The sequence below is a fragment of the Hippocampus comes genome, unplaced genomic scaffold (assembly GCF_001891065.2).
Source record: "Hippocampus comes isolate QL1 unplaced genomic scaffold, H_comes_QL1_v1.1 scaffold68, whole genome shotgun sequence".
Taxonomy (NCBI): domain Eukaryota; kingdom Metazoa; phylum Chordata; class Actinopteri; order Syngnathiformes; family Syngnathidae; genus Hippocampus; species Hippocampus comes.
Genome location: NW_017805625.1, coordinates 2,004,960 through 2,025,228, shown reverse-complemented (window position 1 = coordinate 2,025,228; position 20,269 = coordinate 2,004,960). Strand labels below are relative to the sequence as shown.

At 41.1% G+C, this 20,269-nt stretch overlaps 1 protein-coding gene across 2 annotated transcripts in view; it reads left to right on the top strand.

The window, feature by feature from the left end:
* Positions 1-20,269, top strand: part of chchd6b (coiled-coil-helix-coiled-coil-helix domain containing 6b) — a 39,694-nt gene that overhangs the window by 542 nt on the left and 18,883 nt on the right. The window contains exons 2-6 of one of the 2 annotated variants that reach the window (XM_019881387.1): positions 724-817; positions 939-993; positions 1,073-1,229; positions 12,069-12,089; positions 13,990-14,073. In XM_019881387.1, the coding sequence (XP_019736946.1) occupies positions 724-817; positions 939-993; positions 1,073-1,229; positions 12,069-12,089; positions 13,990-14,073 (411 nt within the window). The remainder of the gene's footprint in view (positions 1-723; positions 818-938; positions 994-1,072; positions 1,230-12,068; positions 12,090-13,989; positions 14,074-20,269) is intronic. The other variant, XM_019881388.1, reaches the window with a different exon arrangement.

Here is a 20,269-nt window from a genome sequence, read left to right as displayed (position 1 = left end):
ATAAATAAAGGGCAAATAAAGCTTTCACGGTGATGTACTTACTATTCTTGCCCTGCTAAAAACAAACAAGATATAGACTAGAATAGTTTTGTTGTGTTTTTTTGTCTTACTGGTGTCATTAGCAAGAGCAAGCCGCAAAAGCAAAACAAAGCAACAAAGATTTAAACAGCCAAACCTGCGTTCACTGTGCAATCCGCTCCCAACTGAGGAAAAGCCACCCAGTTGTTACCCTGCTAGTGGTCTCGTGATAGGTGGTGGCCAGTTTTGGCTCAGTTAGATGGCTCAGACACCAGCAAGACTCCAGCTGATCACCAGCTACCATCAGAACAACAAGAGCATGTGGGTGTTTAATTTAATATCGTATGGTAAATGAAGAGATGAGCAGAAAATGCGAGAAAATGACTAATGAGGCTTTCTATGCATACATATGTTGTTGCAAAGTTCATATAAGCAGCAACAATATGCAAGGTGCACTGTGTTGAAATTGTGTTGGTGCCAAAAATGTGCAAATATGCATATAATATCTTGACATTTCAAAGTGGTTGTTAAAATGACATTATTTTATTAGGCTATTTGATTTTTGACTTCAAATGTGAAATAAGCCATTCATTTAAATGTGGGTGTGTGAGTGGTTGAGTGGATTCCTGTTTTGCTGCAAATACACTGAAGATGTTTGAAACGCTGTACCGTGGTGCACAGAGACCATTGCTTACTGTTTTCCAGCTGTCAGAGGATGTTCTCAGCCGAATGAGGGATGCTCAGGGGTCTTGCAGTACCAACACGACGCCAGCTAAGCAAGACAATCACAAAACATCAAGTAGGTCGCTGTCACTGATACTGTCTATTTTCCCTCTGTTGCACATGTTTTATTTGTTGTTCCTTCTCGTCATTTTGTTGTAATAGGAAGCACCATTGTACTTTTCCCTTTCGGTTTCCAGGTTTAAAATCTCCCGGCCCCTCTGCCACAGAACTACAGGAAGAAATTCGTAGAAAGTAAGCGTTATCCATCGATCTATCCATCTAACCATCTGACTGTAGATTATCTAGCTTTGGGTTATATTTCTGAATTCAGCTTTGAGAATCAGCAGGCACTGGTGCAGAAGCAGTTGGCCGCACTTGCCCAGAGGGATAGAGACACTGCAAGCTCGGTTGGGTTGGATGGTCTTAGCCCTTCGCTCATTGTTGAGAAAGAGAAGGCCCGGGAAGAACAAGAGAAGTCAAAGCTACTGGTGAGTCACACTGTCTCTCTGGAACATAATTCAGGGTACTTCCTGTTGTCACTTTGCCTTTGGAGTTTGTTATATTCAAATGTTGCTGAAATATCAAAGAGTGTTTCCCCAACAACATTCCTTGAACACTTAGAAATATGCAGAAACCAAAAGCAAACAATACAATATGTTTCGGTAGAGCCTCGCCGAAAAAACAAACTCGAAAAATATCTATCAGACACACTATAATTGTATATGTAATATACATTTTTGTAGTTTTTGCCAGTCATGTTTTGTCAAAACCCTTTTTTACTGATCAACAGCTCCCTCTTCTGTTTGGATGTTTTATGTGGCAATCCTGAACATCTGCATTGATGTCACACACAAACCATCCATAGCATTATAACCAACTTGAACAATATGTAGTCAATATTTTGCATTAACAAAGATTACACGGGGCAACGCAATTTTCGAGTTAGGTCTGACAACAGTTTTAAACAAAATTTTCAGTGCAGAATACAGCACTAATCTCAGTTTTTCTCTATCAGGTCAAGTTTTTGAGCTACAAGACCCCTGTTTTCTTAACAATACATATATATGTAAGCAAATAAAACACTAAGATGGCATAGTTGCAAGCTTTAAAAACGAATAAAAACTCTGCATACATTGAAATGAAATTTATAACAGTACGTGCCCATTGATACAAAGTTAAGAGAAAAACCAACACTCAATCCTCCTGATTCCTACTTTGCTACCTTTCTGTTTGCAGATATTCTATTGCTTGTTCTGACCTATTGGGAACTGCACAGACCTCAAACCGCACTGTATCAATTGTGAATGCACAAACAATTTGCTATGTGTAGATTAATCCAGTCGTAATCAGCTCTTTCTACTACTGAATTGTTTTAATACGGAGGGTCATCTGTGGATGAATAACTTGACGTCCTCGAAAAAAAAATGCAATTTTGGAGTCAGCAATTAAAATTTTAATCAGCATTAAAAAAAAAAAAAAAAAAAAAAATCAAAATTGTTCCCCAGTGTAATGGTCAGAACGAAGGCGAATAATGCCAAAGAGCAAGGAAAGCACATTTGTGGAGTCAATACTTGAAATGCTCACTGAGCTTGTTAAATGTCTGGGACTGCTATCATGCGAGGTGGTCTAGATTTTTGTGCGACTTTGGAGGTGTATTCTTCCCCAATGTTATCGCGCTGATTCGGAACTGTATATGATTTAAAGGTGAATATCATTCTGGGGTTAATGTCCACCTGTACTTTTTACAGCAGATGAAAGTTGCACAATTACATTTGAACAATGTGGCTGCATCATCATAACACTACTGTGGTGCAACACACACAAAAAAAAGAAAATGTGAACACCCATTTTGTTGGCAGTTTTTTTTTTTTAAATCAATTTACCTTCATTAGCAACAAATACAGCATCATTGCCTTTCCTATTTTATTGCGGCTGTTTAAATTCATTTTGAGTGTTTCCACAGCATGCCTGGACACTTAATGCTGCTCAACTTATGTTTGCAAATAATTTTATTGCCGAGTACACTGGTCAACTATTCTTTTTAAATGTGCTCTTCGAATGCATTTGAGTCCAGTTGAAAGGGAGGCAGTTCCCCAAACTGTTATCAATGGCAGAGATTCCTCTCCCTTATTTTAATTACGCAAGCGGAGCAGACATAAACAACCCCCTATAAGTGTTAACTGTGCTCTTTGAAATTCTCTGCATTCTAGCCCATACCACCTAATATACAGTGGTGCAAGAAAAAAAAAATCCACTAGTGTTTCCAGCATGTATGTACTGTAGCTCCTCTCAGTTGGACCACAAGTGACAGCATTAAATAGGTGACACATTGCAACAACACCCAATTCCTCTCTTCACTTCCATTAACACTTCTGGTATTTGAGATACTAGTCTCTCCATCAACAAAGTGTCATTCCCGCTGCAAATAAAATGTCACCAGCGCGCAGCGCCTTGCAGCTCTAAACTGCAGACAAACAGTAACAAGCATCCGTTTTAAGGTGACTCACATTCAGAAGTTTCCCCCTGCTTATATACCCTGCGATAATTACGTGTTATGATTGAATTGTCTCCCAGGTGTGAGTGTGAGTGCGGATGGTTGTTCGACTGTGTGTGCCCTGCGATTGGCTGGCAACCAGTTCAGGGTGTTCCCCGCCTACTGCCCTAAGTTAGCTGGGATGGGCTCCAAACGCCCCGCGACCCTTGTGTGGATAAGCGGATCAGAAAATGGATGGATGGATGGATGGAAGTATTAAAGGCTTTTTGTTTGGTTAGGGAGGTGGCAGACTTGACTGCATACTATTAGAAATTGAACATAATTTTGAAGTGTTGACATTGCCGCATAAAATTTGGTACAACAGTATGAATGACAAATGCCTTGTGTCTTTTATAATGATTCGATTAGCTTCAACCGGGTGGTTGAGCTGATGCGCTGTGATACAGCGTTGAAATATTACTGACTTGTTGCATAATGCTAACAAGGCAAAAATTTAATACAGCCTTGCAATCGCAACTTGTCACAGAAGTCAAAAGAAAAAAAAAGGACTGCTCTCTGTTCGAGATGAAGCGTGTGATGAGAGGTGACATGCCCATTTGGTCATGCCGATGTCCCTTCTCGCTCACACGTCCTCTTCCCTTTTAACACCTCAGCCAGACTGTTGTGTGGGCAGTTGACAGGAAATTGGGTACTTCAGTCACACCGTGCGTGCTAAGTCGCTAAATGTCGATTCGGTCAGCGCATATTTTTCAGTGGGTTGGAACAGCTTTCTGTAGTTGTGGCATGCAAATTAATTGGCCCTGTAGTCGGACACAACTCATACTGTTTTTAACCTCAATGCTTTGCTTGAAAGTAAATATCAAGGCCTTTGCATGTCTTGTTACTCAGCACCTTAGGTGTCAAGCAAAAGATGTGGTGCCTTAAGTAGCCTCTAGATGGCGTTATTGAAGCATGTTGTTATTGCTCAGAAAGGGGCTGAATTCTTTTTCTGCACAGCAACATGTGATCTTCGGCAGTGTTTCTCTCCCCATCTTTTTGTGTGTCCCTTTCCAACCTGTCCTTGTGCCCTTGTCTTTGAGCTATGCCTGAGATCAAAGCGTGTCACACTGTCCACTCGAAAGATGATTAAACACTGAGCGATGCCGCACATTTGAAAAAGTAAGCGGCTGGACACTCTGGGCACAAGAAAACAAGACTGGGTGGAGCTGGTGTGTGTTGCACTGAAAATTTCTTCTATTACCCGATATATGTAACGTAATGGTCGCCAGCAAAATGAAATTCTATTCTGCTGTTTGTATTGATCGGCAACACTGCCACATCCAAGCGTCCCCAAACATATGCTGCGCACTATGTGGATGAATGTGGTGGCATTCCGTTCATCGAAACAAGAGTACACATTAGACAGCAAAGAATACCACAACAACCAGAAGAATTAACTTCAGTAGCATTTTATTTACAGTGTTTGTTTATGTTATCTTTTGGGGACCTAAATGGCCTGTTGATTGGCCGCCTGCAACACTACTGTGGTGCAACACACACAAAAAAAAGAAAATGTGAACACCCATTTTGTTGGCAGTTTTTTTTTTTTAAATCAATTTACCTTCATTAGCAACAAATACAGAATCATTGCCTTTCCTATTTTATTGCGGCTGTTTAAATTCATTTTGAGTGTTTCCACAGCATGCCTGGACACTTAATGCTGCTCAACTTATGTTTGCAAATAATTTTATTGCCGAGTACACTGGTCAACTATTCTTTTTAAATGTGCTCTTCGAATGCATTTGAGTCCAGTTGAAAGGGAGGCAGTTCCCCAAACTGTTATCAATGGCAGAGATTCCTCTCCCTTATTTTAATTACGCAAGCGGAGCAGACATAAACAACCCCCTATAAGTGTTAACTGTGCTCTTTGAAATTCTCTGCATTCTAGCCCATACCACCTAATATACAGTGGTGCAAGAAAAAAAAAATCCACTAGTGTTTCCAGCATGTATGTACTGTAGCTCCTCTCAGTTGGACCACAAGTGACAGCATTAAATAGGTGACACATTGCAACAACACCCAATTCCTCTCTTCACTTCCATTAACACTTCCGGTATTTGAGACACTAGTCTCTCCATCAACAAAGTGTCATTCCCGCTGCAAATAAAATGTCACCAGCGCGCAGCGCCTTGCAGCTCTAAACTGCAGACAAACAGTAACAAGCATCCGTTTTAAGGTGACTCACATTCAGAAGTTTCCCCCTGCTTATATACCCTGCGATAATTACGTGTTATGATTGAATTGTCTCCCAGGTGTGAGTGTGAGTGCGGATGGTTGTTCGACTGTGTGTGCCCTGCGATTGGCTGGCAACCAGTTCAGGGTGTTCCCCGCCTACTGCCCTAAGTTAGCTGGGATGGGCTCCAAACGCCCCGCGACCCTTGTGTGGATAAGCGGATCAGAAAATGGATGGATGGATGGATGGAAGTATTAAAGCCTTTTTGTTTGGTTAGGGAGGTGGCAGACTTGACTGCATACTATTAGAAATTGAACATAATTTTGAAGTGTTGACATTGCCGCATAAAATTTGGTACAACAGTATGAATGACAAATGCCTTGTGTCTTTTATAATGATTCGATTAGCTTCAACCGGGTGGTTGAGCTGATGCGCTGTGATACAGCGTTGAAATATTACTGACTTGTTGCATAATGCTAACAAGGCAAAAATTTAATACAGCCTTGCAATCGCAACTTGTCACAGAAGTCAAAAGAAAAAAAAAGGACTGCTCTCTGTTCGAGATGAAGCGTGTGATGAGAGGTGACATGCCCATTTGGTCATGCCGATGTCCCTTCTCGCTCACACGTCCTCTTCCCTTTTAACACCTCAGCCAGACTGTTGTGTGGGCAGTTGACAGGAAATTGGGTACTTCAGTCACACCGTGCGTGCTAAGTCGCTAAATGTCGATTCGGTCAGCGCATATTTTTCAGTGGGTTGGAACAGCTTTCTGTAGTTGTGGCATGCAAATTAATTGGCCCTGTAGTCGGACACAACTCATACTGTTTTTAACCTCAATGCTTTGCTTGAAAGTAAATATCAAGGCCTTTGCATGTCTTGTTACTCAGCACCTTAGGTGTCAAGCAAAAGATGTGGTGCCTTAAGTAGCCTCTAGATGGCGTTATTGAAGCATGTTGTTATTGCTCAGAAAGGGGCTGAATTCTTTTTCTGCACAGCAACATGTGATCTTCGGCAGTGTTTCTCTCCCCATCTTTTTGTGTGTCCCTTTCCAACCTGTCCTTGTGCCCTTGTCTTTGAGCTATGCCTGAGATCAAAGCGTGTCACACTGTCCACTCGAAAGATGATTAAACACTGAGCGATGCCGCACATTTGAAAAAGTAAGCGGCTGGACACTCTGGGTACAAGAAAACAAGACTGGGTGGAGCTGGTGTGTGTTGCACTGAAAATTTCTTCTATTACCCGATATATGTAACGTAATGGTCGCCAGCAAAATGAAATTCTATTCTGCTGTTTGTATTGATCGGCAACACTGCCACATCCAAGCGTCCCCAAACATATGCTGCGCACTATGTGGATGAATATGGTGGCATTCCGTTGGTCGAAACAAGAGTACACATTAGACAGCAAAGAATACCACAACAACCAGAAGAATTAACTTCAGTAGCATTTTATTTACAGTATTTGTTTATGTTATCTTTTGGGGACCTAGATGGGCTGTTGATTGGTCGCCTGTGCGGCAATGATACAGGGGCAGTGGTTTTCGGTGGGGAAAGTATTAGAAGCCATTTGTAGTTGTTTCTAGATAATAGTCGGCATACATTAGTATTCTGGGTCAGGTTCCTCCTCTTTGTTGAAGTCACCGGAGAGTTATCCACTCTGTTGTGTTGGTATGAAGTCACTCTATTTACATAGCTGTCACAGCTATCGCCATCTGGCCCACACACCCCACGGTGGAAAAAAGCCAGTTGAAATTAAGGATGGGCATTTGACGAAGTCCATGTTTACATGTGAATGATTTTTCAAGACGGAGCTTTTGTTTGTTTACATTTTAGAAAATTTTAGAGAGAGTTTTTTTTTTTTTTTTTGTGTTTTTTATTTCAATGATCCTTGTTCACACAGAGCTATTAAAAAAAACGCCTAAGACACTCGAATTTGCATATGTGCCTCTGCCACAGCCGCGCATAATTAGCCGATTGTCCTCTCTTTTTTACCAAAGGCATATTTTTAGTACGCGGCCTGCCGAATATTCAGGGTGATAACTTGAATTATGTGAGACTAATGTGTCTCCCCGCTCTCCAGGTACATGTCATTGTCTTGAGTGGCACGCACGAAACACCGTTGATGAATGAAAGTGGCAAACCAGCACTGACACAAGATGCAACCTAAGCCCCATTAAAAAAAAAAAAAAAAATCTCCCCCATGCCACTAACAAATAAAGCAGGTTAATACTGCCTGTTCTTTTTTTTCCAGCCACAAACGTGTTCGCTCAAAATTGACAATACCATCTTGGTGGCATTTTGGTTCTGGATGACACACCACAAAGAGGAATGTCGTCCAGCAAAATTGGTCACACAAATCAGCATACCAGGCCTGCTCTATTCCCACATGGATCATAAATCAATACATTTTGCTTTTATAGAGAGAATATTGGAGCATTATAGTAAGCCCTGTAAGGTAGCAGCAGTGGCTGGAACAAGCAATCACTCGGAAGCATCTGGCAAGAGGGCTCAAATCGAGGCTCCATCGGGGATGGGCTATCTAGCACACTATATAATACATTCAGATGTCTGGATCCGACAGGCATTCAGCTAGATAGCCCGCATTGCTTGTTAGCAAAGACAGAGGCGGGGGTGGAGGTGAGGGAGAGTGTGCACAGAGGGGAAAGACGAAAGCATGTGGAGGGGAAAGGATCTTGCACATTCAAGTACACATTGGTAACATTGCCGTTCATTGAAATGGTTCTGATTCAACTTGTGAGTCACGCGCCCACAAAATTTTAACAGTCATCCAGACACATTCGCTCATGGTTAAACCGGGTGTTATCAGCTCCTCTAATCACTGGTGTGACATTTTTTCATCATGTTAATGCCGCTAAGCCCTTTGTACACGCACTCAGTCTATCACACGTGATTTGCTGACGAGGAGAGTCCTCACCGGCGGACGAGATTTCGATCGGTGCGGCGCTGTGACGGAGGCGGGAGCGCCCCGGCACAAATCTTGGCAGCTTAAAGGACAAAACACGTAGGAGTGGAATACATCTCCCATCAGTGAGCTGTGGTGATGTAATAAGACAGCAGGGCAAGACCTGTTGTTCACATGAGGAATGTTTCCCTCAATCTTGCTCACAAATTCACATGTAATATTGATTGAGCTGGAACACTTAAAGTGCTGGTTAATCATTGTCAAGAAGGAAAAGGACACATCCCCAAAACGACCTCTGTGCATTCTTATAGATGCCCATCAGCTTCCTAAATTTTGCGCGTTCAAGTACCGTAAAATTCTCGCTATTCATGGGATCGGCCCTGTCGTGAATTGCAAATACAATAATCATTAGTATTTGACACCCCATAATATATTTGACTCAAAAAGCCCCCTTTTTTTCTTATAAATTTAAGTGGATGATTGAATAAAATATCAGACACAGGAGTGAATATTCTTAACTCGGGCGGGGGTAGCGGGGGGGAAGATGCGTGGGAATTTGTGAGTTTGTCCGATGTTGAATTATTTTTGGCCCTGAAGCTAACGATTTGATCGTGTTTGTTTTGCAGGCAATTCTTATTCAAACCCATACGGGGACCGTATTGTCCTCAGGTCTTCATAGAAGATTAGATTAGTAGTTTTTCAACAAATTATGCGGGGCTCACTGTAGTATTTTGATGCACAGTGAAAACAACAGACTGCATTGTTGCCGGTGTGTGTCACATGTCTTCAGACTGATGATGGTCTGCTTGTGGCTTTCAGTGGCTTCACCCTGACACATCTCAGTTTGACCATCTGCTCCTGTTTTTTTGGGGTAGTCAGCGAGCGCGGTGAGCGCTGCTTGAAATTCTTGAGGGGACTTGGTGAGTTGCGGCAACTTTAATTTTGCAGAGCCACGCGCTATACATTAATGCTAATTACCGGTAGTCAAGTCTTTGAAAGACAGGAGCCCCTGCGGTTTATGTTTTGTCATCCGTGTCTTGATGGACTCTCTAATAGGGGTCATCAACATCATGCCCGCAGCCAAGAGCCATCGACAAGGACCGCAAGAGTAACTCGAGCCCTTTTGGAAGAGTAGTTCACCAGTAATTCAATTGTGATTTCCACGGAAGGTTGTAGGAGTACTCGCTTGAAAATGTTAGCCCTTGTTGAGATTTAAAGAAAGAAAGGTTTGGATTTGGACATTTATCTCTTTGCGTTATCACTCAACCACCGTTGACAATTATTGTGAGAAATCATTAACATGATCAACGCATATAGATTCATATAGATGAGCATCACAAATGATTAACAGCCGAATATGATTAAAGGTCATTTAATCAAAAGTGTGATTTTCAAAGTTATGTGTCAAAGTGTTAGCCCGTCGCATTTATCAGCACCCAAGAAGTCACTCTCATTTTCAAAAAGGTTGGCGACCTTTGCTCGATGCTGTAATTGTTCTTGTTTTGTCTGGTTTCGTTTCCGATGTTCCACTTTTTCACATTCAGCTGACGTCTTTCTCTGTCAAGCTGCTGTGTATCTCCCTTCCTGCTGTCTCGTGATAGTCAAGAGTTCCTTCCCTCATCGTACAAAGAACAACGATTGTGGTAACTGGCCATTAGAAGTTAGAATGGAAGAAGTCTCCCTTTTACAGCGATAACTGCAGAGTGTGGCCTTCATCACAAACACACACACACACACGACCTTTTGGTCCGACCTTGTTTGATATTTTAAAGTGAGTCCTCAAGTTTAGCTTTCTGACCAAAAGCAATGCATACAAAATAGATAAGACCTCGTATAAGCGGTTCATATTAGGTAGAAAAAGGACAACGTCCCTTCAAGTTTATTTTGAAAAGCCTGGAAATGGCCTAAACTCCCAAAAACTGCCGACTTCAAAGTACTGTACCCAAATGGCATACTTGTTGTCTTTTTGTCAGTATACTCATCTCAACGCAGCTTCATTCATAGCTTTTAAAAAAGTGCCGCACATAAGATCAAACATAAAACTCATGATGGACATGCTTTCCAAATTGTGTGATGACATAAAAGAATCCTAACTTTATTAACATTGTTTCTTTCCAAACAAAAGTTACAAGGTGCTTTACAACAACAACAACAAAAAAGACACTCCAACAAAGTAAAGCAGAAGTTTGACATCATAAACATGCATCCGCCTGTGACATTCTACTGGCTAATCATTATTCTGACCATTCAGCATCAGCTCTCCTCTACTGACTCCCAAGTAGAAATCCACACCAAAACTCTCGTCTCAAACACAAGCATTTATTCAAATGTAACATTTGCATGATTTCCTACTTAGGTAATAGATTTGTCACAATGTTAAGTGGTGCTGGGGAGAAAAACCTCCCAAAACATCCCGGCATGTCCCTCTGACATGCACGCACGCACGAACACACACACACTCTGGGTTGGCTGACTGTGGATGTTCGTTGCCAAGAGATTACTGTATGTCTGCTTGTGTCCTGATGGCACAACCTAAGGCAAACAAAAATTACATCCATGAACATCCATCCATCCATTTTCTGAACCGCTTTAACCTCACAAGGGTCGCAGAAGGGGTGCTGGAGACTATCCTAGCCGTCTTCGGTCAGTGGGCGGGGGACACCCTGAACCGGTAGCCAGCCAATCGCAGGGCACATATAGACAGAAACAGCCATCCGCGCTCACACCTAGGAGACAATTCAGAGTGTTCCATTAACCTGCAAGCCATTTTGATGTTATGACATCAACATTTCGTGGCTGTCTGAAAAACACGTCCATTTTGTTGTTTGTTTCGTACATCCCATTAATGTAAAAAACAAAAAAAGTTTTAATGTTTAACCGTGTGTTTCACAGGACAACAGCGATATGCTAAGATGAACAGCTTAACAATGCCTGAAAAATCATTTTCAGGGCTGTGCTTTTACCAAATGAAGGGTGTACGGTACATATGTGCAGTACCGTACAATCAGGCCGATGCAAAACGTGGGCGTCAACTGTTTTGGGGGTTATTAGCTGTGTATGCACGTAGCAGGTAATAGCTCAGCTTTTCTTTTTATTGTTGGCTGGATGGCCTTTAAGTTATATGGTTGAGCCATAAAATAATTCAATAGCCAACATTGACTTTATTGGCCCCTGTTTAAAGGGGGTCTTACATATTGAGTATCAAGTATCTGCTTGCATCTTGTCGACTTTATATTAGCTCATGTTTATATCTCTGGAGTATGAGGAGTTGGGTTTCGTTCAAAGCGGATTAGCTAAGACAGAAGGTTAAATACGGCGGGGGCGTAGGTGGATGACACGCAGCCATGCCGGGTGCACACGGATGGACGCACTCGTGATAAAATCAGACAGATTATTGTGTTTTTTTATTAACATCTCATGATATGGATGCATTCACATTTGAGGTGTTGGAAAAAATCAGCCATCTAAGTGAAGCACAATTGAGGAAATTCAACACGTCTTTCAGTGGACTTATTTGTGATGGTCTTCATCATCCCCACCACTACTAACTTCAGTTTAGTGTAACCTTTTCCTTTTTTTTAAATTATACCTTTCTTTCATGCATTTCCCAACTGTCATTTTTCTACCCTAACCATTTCTCTCATCCCATTGACTTCCTTCTACTTTTGTACTCAACCCTGAACCTTTTTTCTCTCCTAGCCTGCCGATTTAGATGCCTGGGTAAGAAACACTGCTATTGTCGGTGCCTTTCACCTTTTCTTGTTCTTTCCCTACATCTATCTCTTTCATTTTATTTCTCTCTCTCTCTCTCTCTCTCTCTCTCTCTCTCTCTCTCTCTCTCTCTCTCTCTCTCTCTCACATACGCGCACTCTATTCAAATGTCATGTTTTCATTGTGCATTAAAGCGAGGCTGTGAGTGTGTTTCCAGCACCATTCCACACAACAACACTTTGGGAGGTATTCAGCCAGAAAATTACACATCATCTGTGCTGCTGGCAGAGGTGATTTTACACGCACACGCGCGCACACACACACACACACACACACACACACACACACACACACACACACACACACACACACACACACGCACACGGGCCCTTGAGCATCAAACAGCCGCTGCGGTAAGAAAAAAAAAGTGCAGTGAGCAGCACAGTATGAGGATTTGCAGATGTGCTCTTTAGGGATGCAGATGCCTGTTAAGTTGGGATAAGACTGGATTACAATAAGTGTAATGTCAATCTCTGTGTGAGCATGTTATCAGTAAAGAGCACAGAAAGCTGTGCAAGCACTTTCCTTTTGTGGATCATTACCTGTGCATGTGCACACAGCACACTGTCCTGTCACAGTCCTGTCACGACATAATTTCTTATTATTAAATATTCAAAGTAGGCATTTTACTAAATTTTGCCAGTCGGTCATTCGTCATCCGTCAGCAGCCGGGGTATCCGTCCGTCATACGGTCGTGTCTTCAGTTAGACCTGCGTCTTGCGTTGCACAGAGAGCCTCAATGACATTTACCCTCTATCTTGCTTTGCTTGCATGTTGCCATGGCCCAAAAACAACGTCGCTTTCTTCAGCCTTCTTGCCACCTGTAAAAAGCTGGACTCGCTGGTCATGTTAAAGCATTTCATCTCATCTTAAAGCCACCATCAGCCCTGCCAGCTCTTGCTGCCACTGCTGCGTGCACCGCAAGTCATTTTGTAAGTTATGTTGCAAGCAGTAGATGCACACGTTCGAACTTCCAAGCATTTTCGTGTGATTTTCGAAAAGCGTATTGCTTTGAGTGCTCATAAGAAAAACACAATTATACAGTTTGTTGTCTTGTCTTGTTGTCATCATGGGCCACGGTCTATAATTAGAATTACAGTCTTGTACAATGACATTAGGAAAAAAGTATTTATTGTGTTTTTTGTGTCAAGACATAAGTATTGGGACACTTTAAGGCTGTAACGTTTCTGGTCAAAATGATAATCACAATTATTTTGATCAATATTGTAATCACAATTGTTAATCGTGTGAAGGTAAAAACATTTGGATATTTACTGCACTGCTTTTCAACAAACTATGTGTAAACAATTTTCAGGGTAAAATGAAACTTTCAAATGAATGGATTATCATTTCAGAATAAATATTGATCAAAAAATAAATAATACAGTATATCCAATGATTACATTTTCCAAGGGCTAACTTCTAGTTTCATGCATATTATTTAGGCAACCAAATGAAGCCAAATCCATCCAATCCTGCCTTTCTGGACAGTTGGACGGATTTATTAATTGGATCGGATGTTTGCCCCGATATTTCGTTCCACAAATATTTTGCACCAACAAACTTGATAATGATTTGTGATGATCATGCTGGAAGTGATCAGTAAGTATTTTTCGATGTAAAGTCCATTTAATATTGTTTGCCCAAGGACACATTGTTATTCAAATATTGACATTTCAAATGACGTCAAATGGGACGCCCGATATTTTGGAACTTGTTTTAGCTTCATTAGTATTTAGGGTGGCACCCTGTCTTCCATTGTCTTCCACCCTGAAGGTTGCAGGTTTGATCTATTTCCTAATTTTCCTTCTCAAACTTCAGGTTCCTATCCTTTATTTTTGTCCCACAGGCCAGACAGTTGGAGAGGAAGGAACAAGAGTTGGCCAGCATTTCCAGCTTCTATAAAGATCAACTTGAGATACTGGAGAAGAAAGTAAGAGCAAAATTGACGTTTTCCAGATGTACGGTATTCCTTCTTTAGATGCCCCCACTTTAGCTTACGCCATGTTTCAATGAATCGGCAGGTGCGAGCAGCTCACATCTCACATTTTTATACTTTGTAAAAGGACTGAACAATTTTAGCACAATATGCGATTTTGAGTCAATTCACAATTTTCTTCTTCAGTACAATATGCACCATATACAGAAACATTTACCAACCTGACATATAATGACATCATACCATCAAAACACCTTGTTTTTCTTCTCTTTTTTTTTTCATCTTGTATGGTTCATGTAATTTTTCAGTTTTTCTGTCACGGCCCGCACCAAAAGGGAGAAGCCGTAGTGCAGCGTTCAGAGTTGCGCCTTTCTCGCGGCGCTATTACATATAAAGTCAATGCACTACTCGAATTCATGCCGGGCGGCACAGGTGTGACGAGTTTGATGCAATGCGAGTCGGGGCGAGCACCGTCAGTTTCACTTATTCGCACATTGGCTCGTTTCAAAATTTGACCTCGTTGCTGCATGGTGTTATGATAGCCCCCTCCCCCAAGACTTATAAAACCCATCCAACTTCCAATAGCGGCCTGGGCCAAGCCAAAGAGGACCTGGTTTAGAAAATGGTGAGCGAGGAAATGGGCATACCTGCTGAATTTATTGACTTGTTTCCAGCTGTTGAACTGTGAACCAACATAGCATTTAGCATTAGCCGAAGTATTAGCATAACTGCTGGCCACCTGATTAGCTAGCGATGTTCAAATTTTTTTATTTTTGCTGTGAAAGCTACTTCTTGGGTACTGATTAATTCAGAAGGTTATTAGTGTGATAGACATTTCAGAAATAGGAAAATTTCTCAAATTACCTTTTCTATTTTTTTAGTCATAATTCAATTTTTAAAAAATGAAGCATCGTGACTCATTTGTAAAGAAAAAAAGTTATTTCCCATTATTGCAATTATTGTTATTATTTTTTAAAAAAAAAAAATCAAGCATCATGACTCATTTGTAAAGAAAAAAGTTATTTCCCATCATTGCAATTATTATTATTATAATGACAAATTAAGGTGTCCTTCACTGATAAACGTCTTACGTGCAAAAGATGTGTCAGGAATACATTTACACAGGAACAGTCTGGACTTTTCTGCAATACATTCAACTAAACTGTGCCCGATTTATGAAGAAAGGCAGACCACTGCTCTCTGAAATGTTGACATGTGTTATCCCCCTAATGAGACAAAAATGGTGCAGGCATTCACAGGGATGTCGTCATGCCTTGAGAGTATCACAACAATTCTCACTCCCCGCAGAGTAAAATCTCACCCAGAGACACAAGACACTGTTCCCTCTCGCAGGATTGTCAAGCCTCCGTCGCAAAGTCAAAATGTAAATGAACTGAAAGTTTCAGCGGGCAGATGAGAGTGTGAGAGTCAGAACTCAGTGCCGATAAACCAGCACTCAAGAGACATTTCACTGGGAGAGCTGCGGTTGCCTAATCAAATGTACTGCTTTGCTTTGTCCCTTCGCTAGCGACCCTGAAATCTTTCTTCAAAAATGGGGCCCAAAGAATAAAAGACATACTTTTTGTTGGATGCTTTTAAAAAATTATGACATGTTTCTTTTCCACTTGAACATTATCACATTCATATTTTGCACCCTGTAAAAGCCACAAGCACAGTGGTTATATAAATGCTACTTCCATTTTACCGAGTACATTTGTTAAATGGCTGTGAGGTTCGGGGGTTGAGACTGGTGTATGATTTCATGCTCTTAGCGATGGATGCACAACAAAGTAAGATGCAAGAGGCTTAAATCAGCACATGGGAACGAAAAAAGGCAACATGAGAGCACAGAGAAGCACTCTAAAAAAGGTGGCCTTTAGAAGGAGATGTCAAGGCAAAATGTGGTCTTTTTTTTTTTTTTAAATGAAAGACTGAAAGTAAACATAATATAAGTTATTGCTAGTGTGAACTTATACGTTTAAGAGTTGACTGCTGAGGGAAAAAAAAGTTGTCAAATCAGCCACAAAAATAGGTGGATCAAAATTTTGTGCAATATTGGTATGTACTTTTGATCTTCTATTCCGGCTACAGGTATCAGAAATTTGAAATTTGGCGCACTTTGAAAACTAACGTTCCTTGCTTTTTATTTTATAACTGAAAATTGAACATAGAAACTGTATACACACGTTTGATGGAGATTTGAACACAGTGAGTTCACGCTGCTGGAATTTGCTGCTGATACTTAAATACGTTAGCATATTTTGATTCGTTAGCATTAATTGTAATGAACCAAGATATTACACTTGTTCCATTGGTACCACGGGACGTGTTGCCACTCCCCTTCCCCTGGCTCATCCTATGTCCTTACTTCCACTCTCAACACTTTTTTTTTTTTTTAGTTTTTCACTTGAGACCATCTGTCGCACCTTCCGGCACGGCCCCATCTCAGGCAGAGTGGACCTTATCTGGTCCCTGGCACGAGCTTTCTTTAACCCACTGAGGAAAAAAAAAAACGTCTCCATAGTTAAGTCAGATGGCATGGCTCCCTGCATGCGAGCAGCACACCGAGCAATGCTTGACGGAGGAGAATGATTGGCAGAAGAGTGGAGGATGCTCTATCTTTCTGCATTTGCTGCCACAGTCCCCTTTCCTAGACATTTTCCACCCTTGCTTGCACGCAGCTGACCTGCATGTGGATGAGGGAGTGAGAAAGAGGGGGACTGAAAGCAAGAGATAAAGAAGCTATATAGACTATGAATTAAGCAGACAGTCTCTCCTGAGCAGGCATCTATCGCCCTCCTTCTCTTCTCTTCTCTTCCATTTTCAATCTAGCACTTAATTCATCCAGGTCTCCTTCGCTGCCCTCTCCACCTTTCTCTGCCTATCTTCACTCTCCCATACCTGTGGAAAATTCCCTTAAAATGAAATTAATGGCCTCTTAAAAATTCAATTGTGATCTACTGTCTTGGGTCACACTCATAAATGCTGAAAAAGAGCTAAGCATCAAGGTTTCTCCTGTCCTAAACTAATATCCATGCTCCTAGTATCCATTTTTCAGCAAAGATATATTTCAACTATCCCTCACCATCAGTATTTTTGCCAGAGATAGTGATGAATAATACACAACCTCCGCATATTTACTGTCATTTCCAGACTATTGAGCCCATCTGAATATAAATTGCACCCACTAAATTAAAAAGAAAAAAGAACAATAATAATAAATTCATTCTATAAGCCACACTTATACTTCTATTTATATGCAAAGATGTTCCGATAAAGATTTTTGAAAAATTATTTCTGTAATTTCTTGAGATTAACACGCACGTGTTTATATTACCCTACCCCAAATCGCCCTTCAAATGCAATTCTTTCCGGTTCCTCGTTTCGCTGGTATCCTCACTCAAAAAGTGTTACCTGCAAATTGTGATAGATTGTCATCTATTGTCCTTAGCTGCATGTTTCTGGTGTAAAGAGAATTTCTCTTACCTTGCTCACAGTTTTGGCTTGCCAGAAATCATGAATTGGTTTTACATCAGTGCCGTGTGTCGCTAGCTAGTGGGTTGTATCTCCAAACTGTCACTGAGACCATGCCCTCAGATAATTGGGACACCCCTTCATTCTTGTGAATGCACACTACCGAGGGCTAATAGGTAGAATTGGTATTGGCCTTAAATGTATTGGCAGCATGAGGATCGTTAGCCTGTAAAAATCCGTAAATGAGTCGCATCATTAACGCTGCAGGGTTTAAAGCAGGTGGGGGGAAAAGTAGTGGTTAGTCGTCAGGAATTTACGGTACATATTCGCCCATATGCGTATGTCAAAAGGTAAGAGCAACGAAATTAGTTGTGGACTTCCTCACTAATTGCTGTGTGATCTTTCACTGAATCAACATTTTACATTTCTGTGCACGTGTGTGTTTGTGTGTGAGTAGATGGATACAAACACAGTGCGGTTTGAGTTTGCCAAAGGGATAAACGATAACGCAGATTACCGTGCTTGCTCAAAGGCTACAGATGGATTTTGGGTCCACATGGGCACAAATGAGTGTGTGCAAGTGTTTATTTGTTTTTACTGTGGCAGGTTTGACTGTCACTGCCGAAGTAGTTGTGATATATCAATCCCTTTCCGCCCACTTTGTAGAGGCTAGCTTGCGAGTAGATACCCCAAGACCGGAACGACCCCAAAACGTAACGAGACAATGCCTAACACGACGGCACTCTTGTGTATTCATGAAGGACTTCCTAATCTGTTCAGGTTCAGCATGTCTTCCTGTGACAACAGAGCCTGTGACTCTGTAAACAAGTGTCGGTTTAAAATTCGCCTCTTTTAATCCCCTCTGCCCTGTTTTGTTGGCGCCTTCCTTCGTAAAAAAAAAAAAATCTGCCTTCGTCCGAGTAGGGAGCGTGGAGAAAAAAAAACACACACTCCCTCCACACTCTGACATCATCCCATCTCAATCCAAAAATGCTGGAGTGTCGTCTGAAGATGCATGCAAGCATCATGGGAACAACCGTTCACACACATACAGATTTAGTCAGACACCTGCATGTATGCAAGATTACACCCACACACTCATCTCCCATGCACCCACACTAATCCCCTCCGTGAGCCTTTCCTACACCCCCAACGCCCCCAAAAAAATAAAAAAAAATCATAGCCTCCTCCTGTTGAGGGTTATCATTCCCCTTGACGGTCTCTCTCTTGGGCTTTTGTCCCCAAATGTGCAAATGACCGTGGAGAGCTTGGTTTTTGTGCGTGCTACTGATAGCGTTGACATTCCTCTGATGTCAAAGACCTGAGTATGGGTTGTTAGTCTGTTCTTGCGCTAGACAAAAAAAAAAAAAAAAAAAAAATCACAATATTAATGCAAAATGTAGCTTCATGCAAACATCCCCCACTTCAGTCGCTCCAATACTCCCAACTGAGGAGCGACTGTATACCTGCCAGTCAACACAATCACACAGCCCTTCCTGAAATTTCACTTTCAGCAGAAAGAAAGAAAAGGTTATAAACTAGTGGGGAAAAAAGTAATACTTCTCCCGATGCATGTGTGGGTTTTCTCCAGATACTCCGGCTTGATCCCAAAACATGCTTGACAAGGTAATGGACAAGTTGTAAATTTTTTTTGGAGTTATGAATGTGAGCATGAATGGTCATTTGTCTTTGTGCTCGACAGTTGACTGGTAACCAGTCCAGGGTGTGCCCCTCCTCTCGGCCAATGTCGGCTACCACAGGTTCCAACTAACCTATGACCTTACTGAAGACAAGCGCAAAATAAATGAATGGACTGAGAGAACACAATATCATTTGCTACACTCTAAAAAAAATGGGTTATTCAGTTTTGACCTACTTTTTTAGGGTTAAATGAAGATAACAAAATTGGGTCAAAGCATTGCAAAAAATTGGGATATTCCATCTTGACCCAAATTTTGGGGTTAAATGAAAATAGAATTTGTATAAAATAAACCAACATTAAAGGTTTTTCATCTCTATTAAGCACTGAGAAATTAAAGTTGTTAAATAGCCATTTTCAAATAAGCAAAAATCAGCCAATTTTCGTCTGATTTTTGCATGTTGACATTACAAAATAAAGGCCTACTTAATCCTTTGTAAAAAAAAAAAATCACATTTAAAAAATTTTTAAATTTAAATAAGTCATTTATTAATCGTATATAACATTTTTTTCTGACAATTTTCTTGGGAAATGGGTCTTGGAGGATTTTCAATGTTAAAAAAAATAATAAATGGAATGCATGGTTGTCAGTTATATGTGAATTTTTGCTATTTGTGGAGCCTTTCCCTATCCCCTGCGAAAAGTGAGGTTGCACTATATAGTTTCAAGTTGTAATATCACCATTCACCAGATTGTTGGCTTTTCATGAAGATCGGCGAAGTATCGAGGGCAGACTATTACACCGCAGTTCACACTTGCCGGTAGGATTAAGGAAACTGTATCTTTTAAATGTCTGAAGTCTTTTCCAACACCAGACGTTGGGATCTGTGGATCAGTGTGAAATAAAGAGATATGAGATTGACCAAGGGGAATTGGGAGAATGGAAGGCAGGAGGATAGCATAAGAACATTTTGTTGATCCCATTTCTTTGCCTGCTCACTTATTTCAATTATCTTCCTCCACTATCACCGAGTCTATTGGAATGTTGGGAACAATTAAGTCAAAGCACCAGGGCTG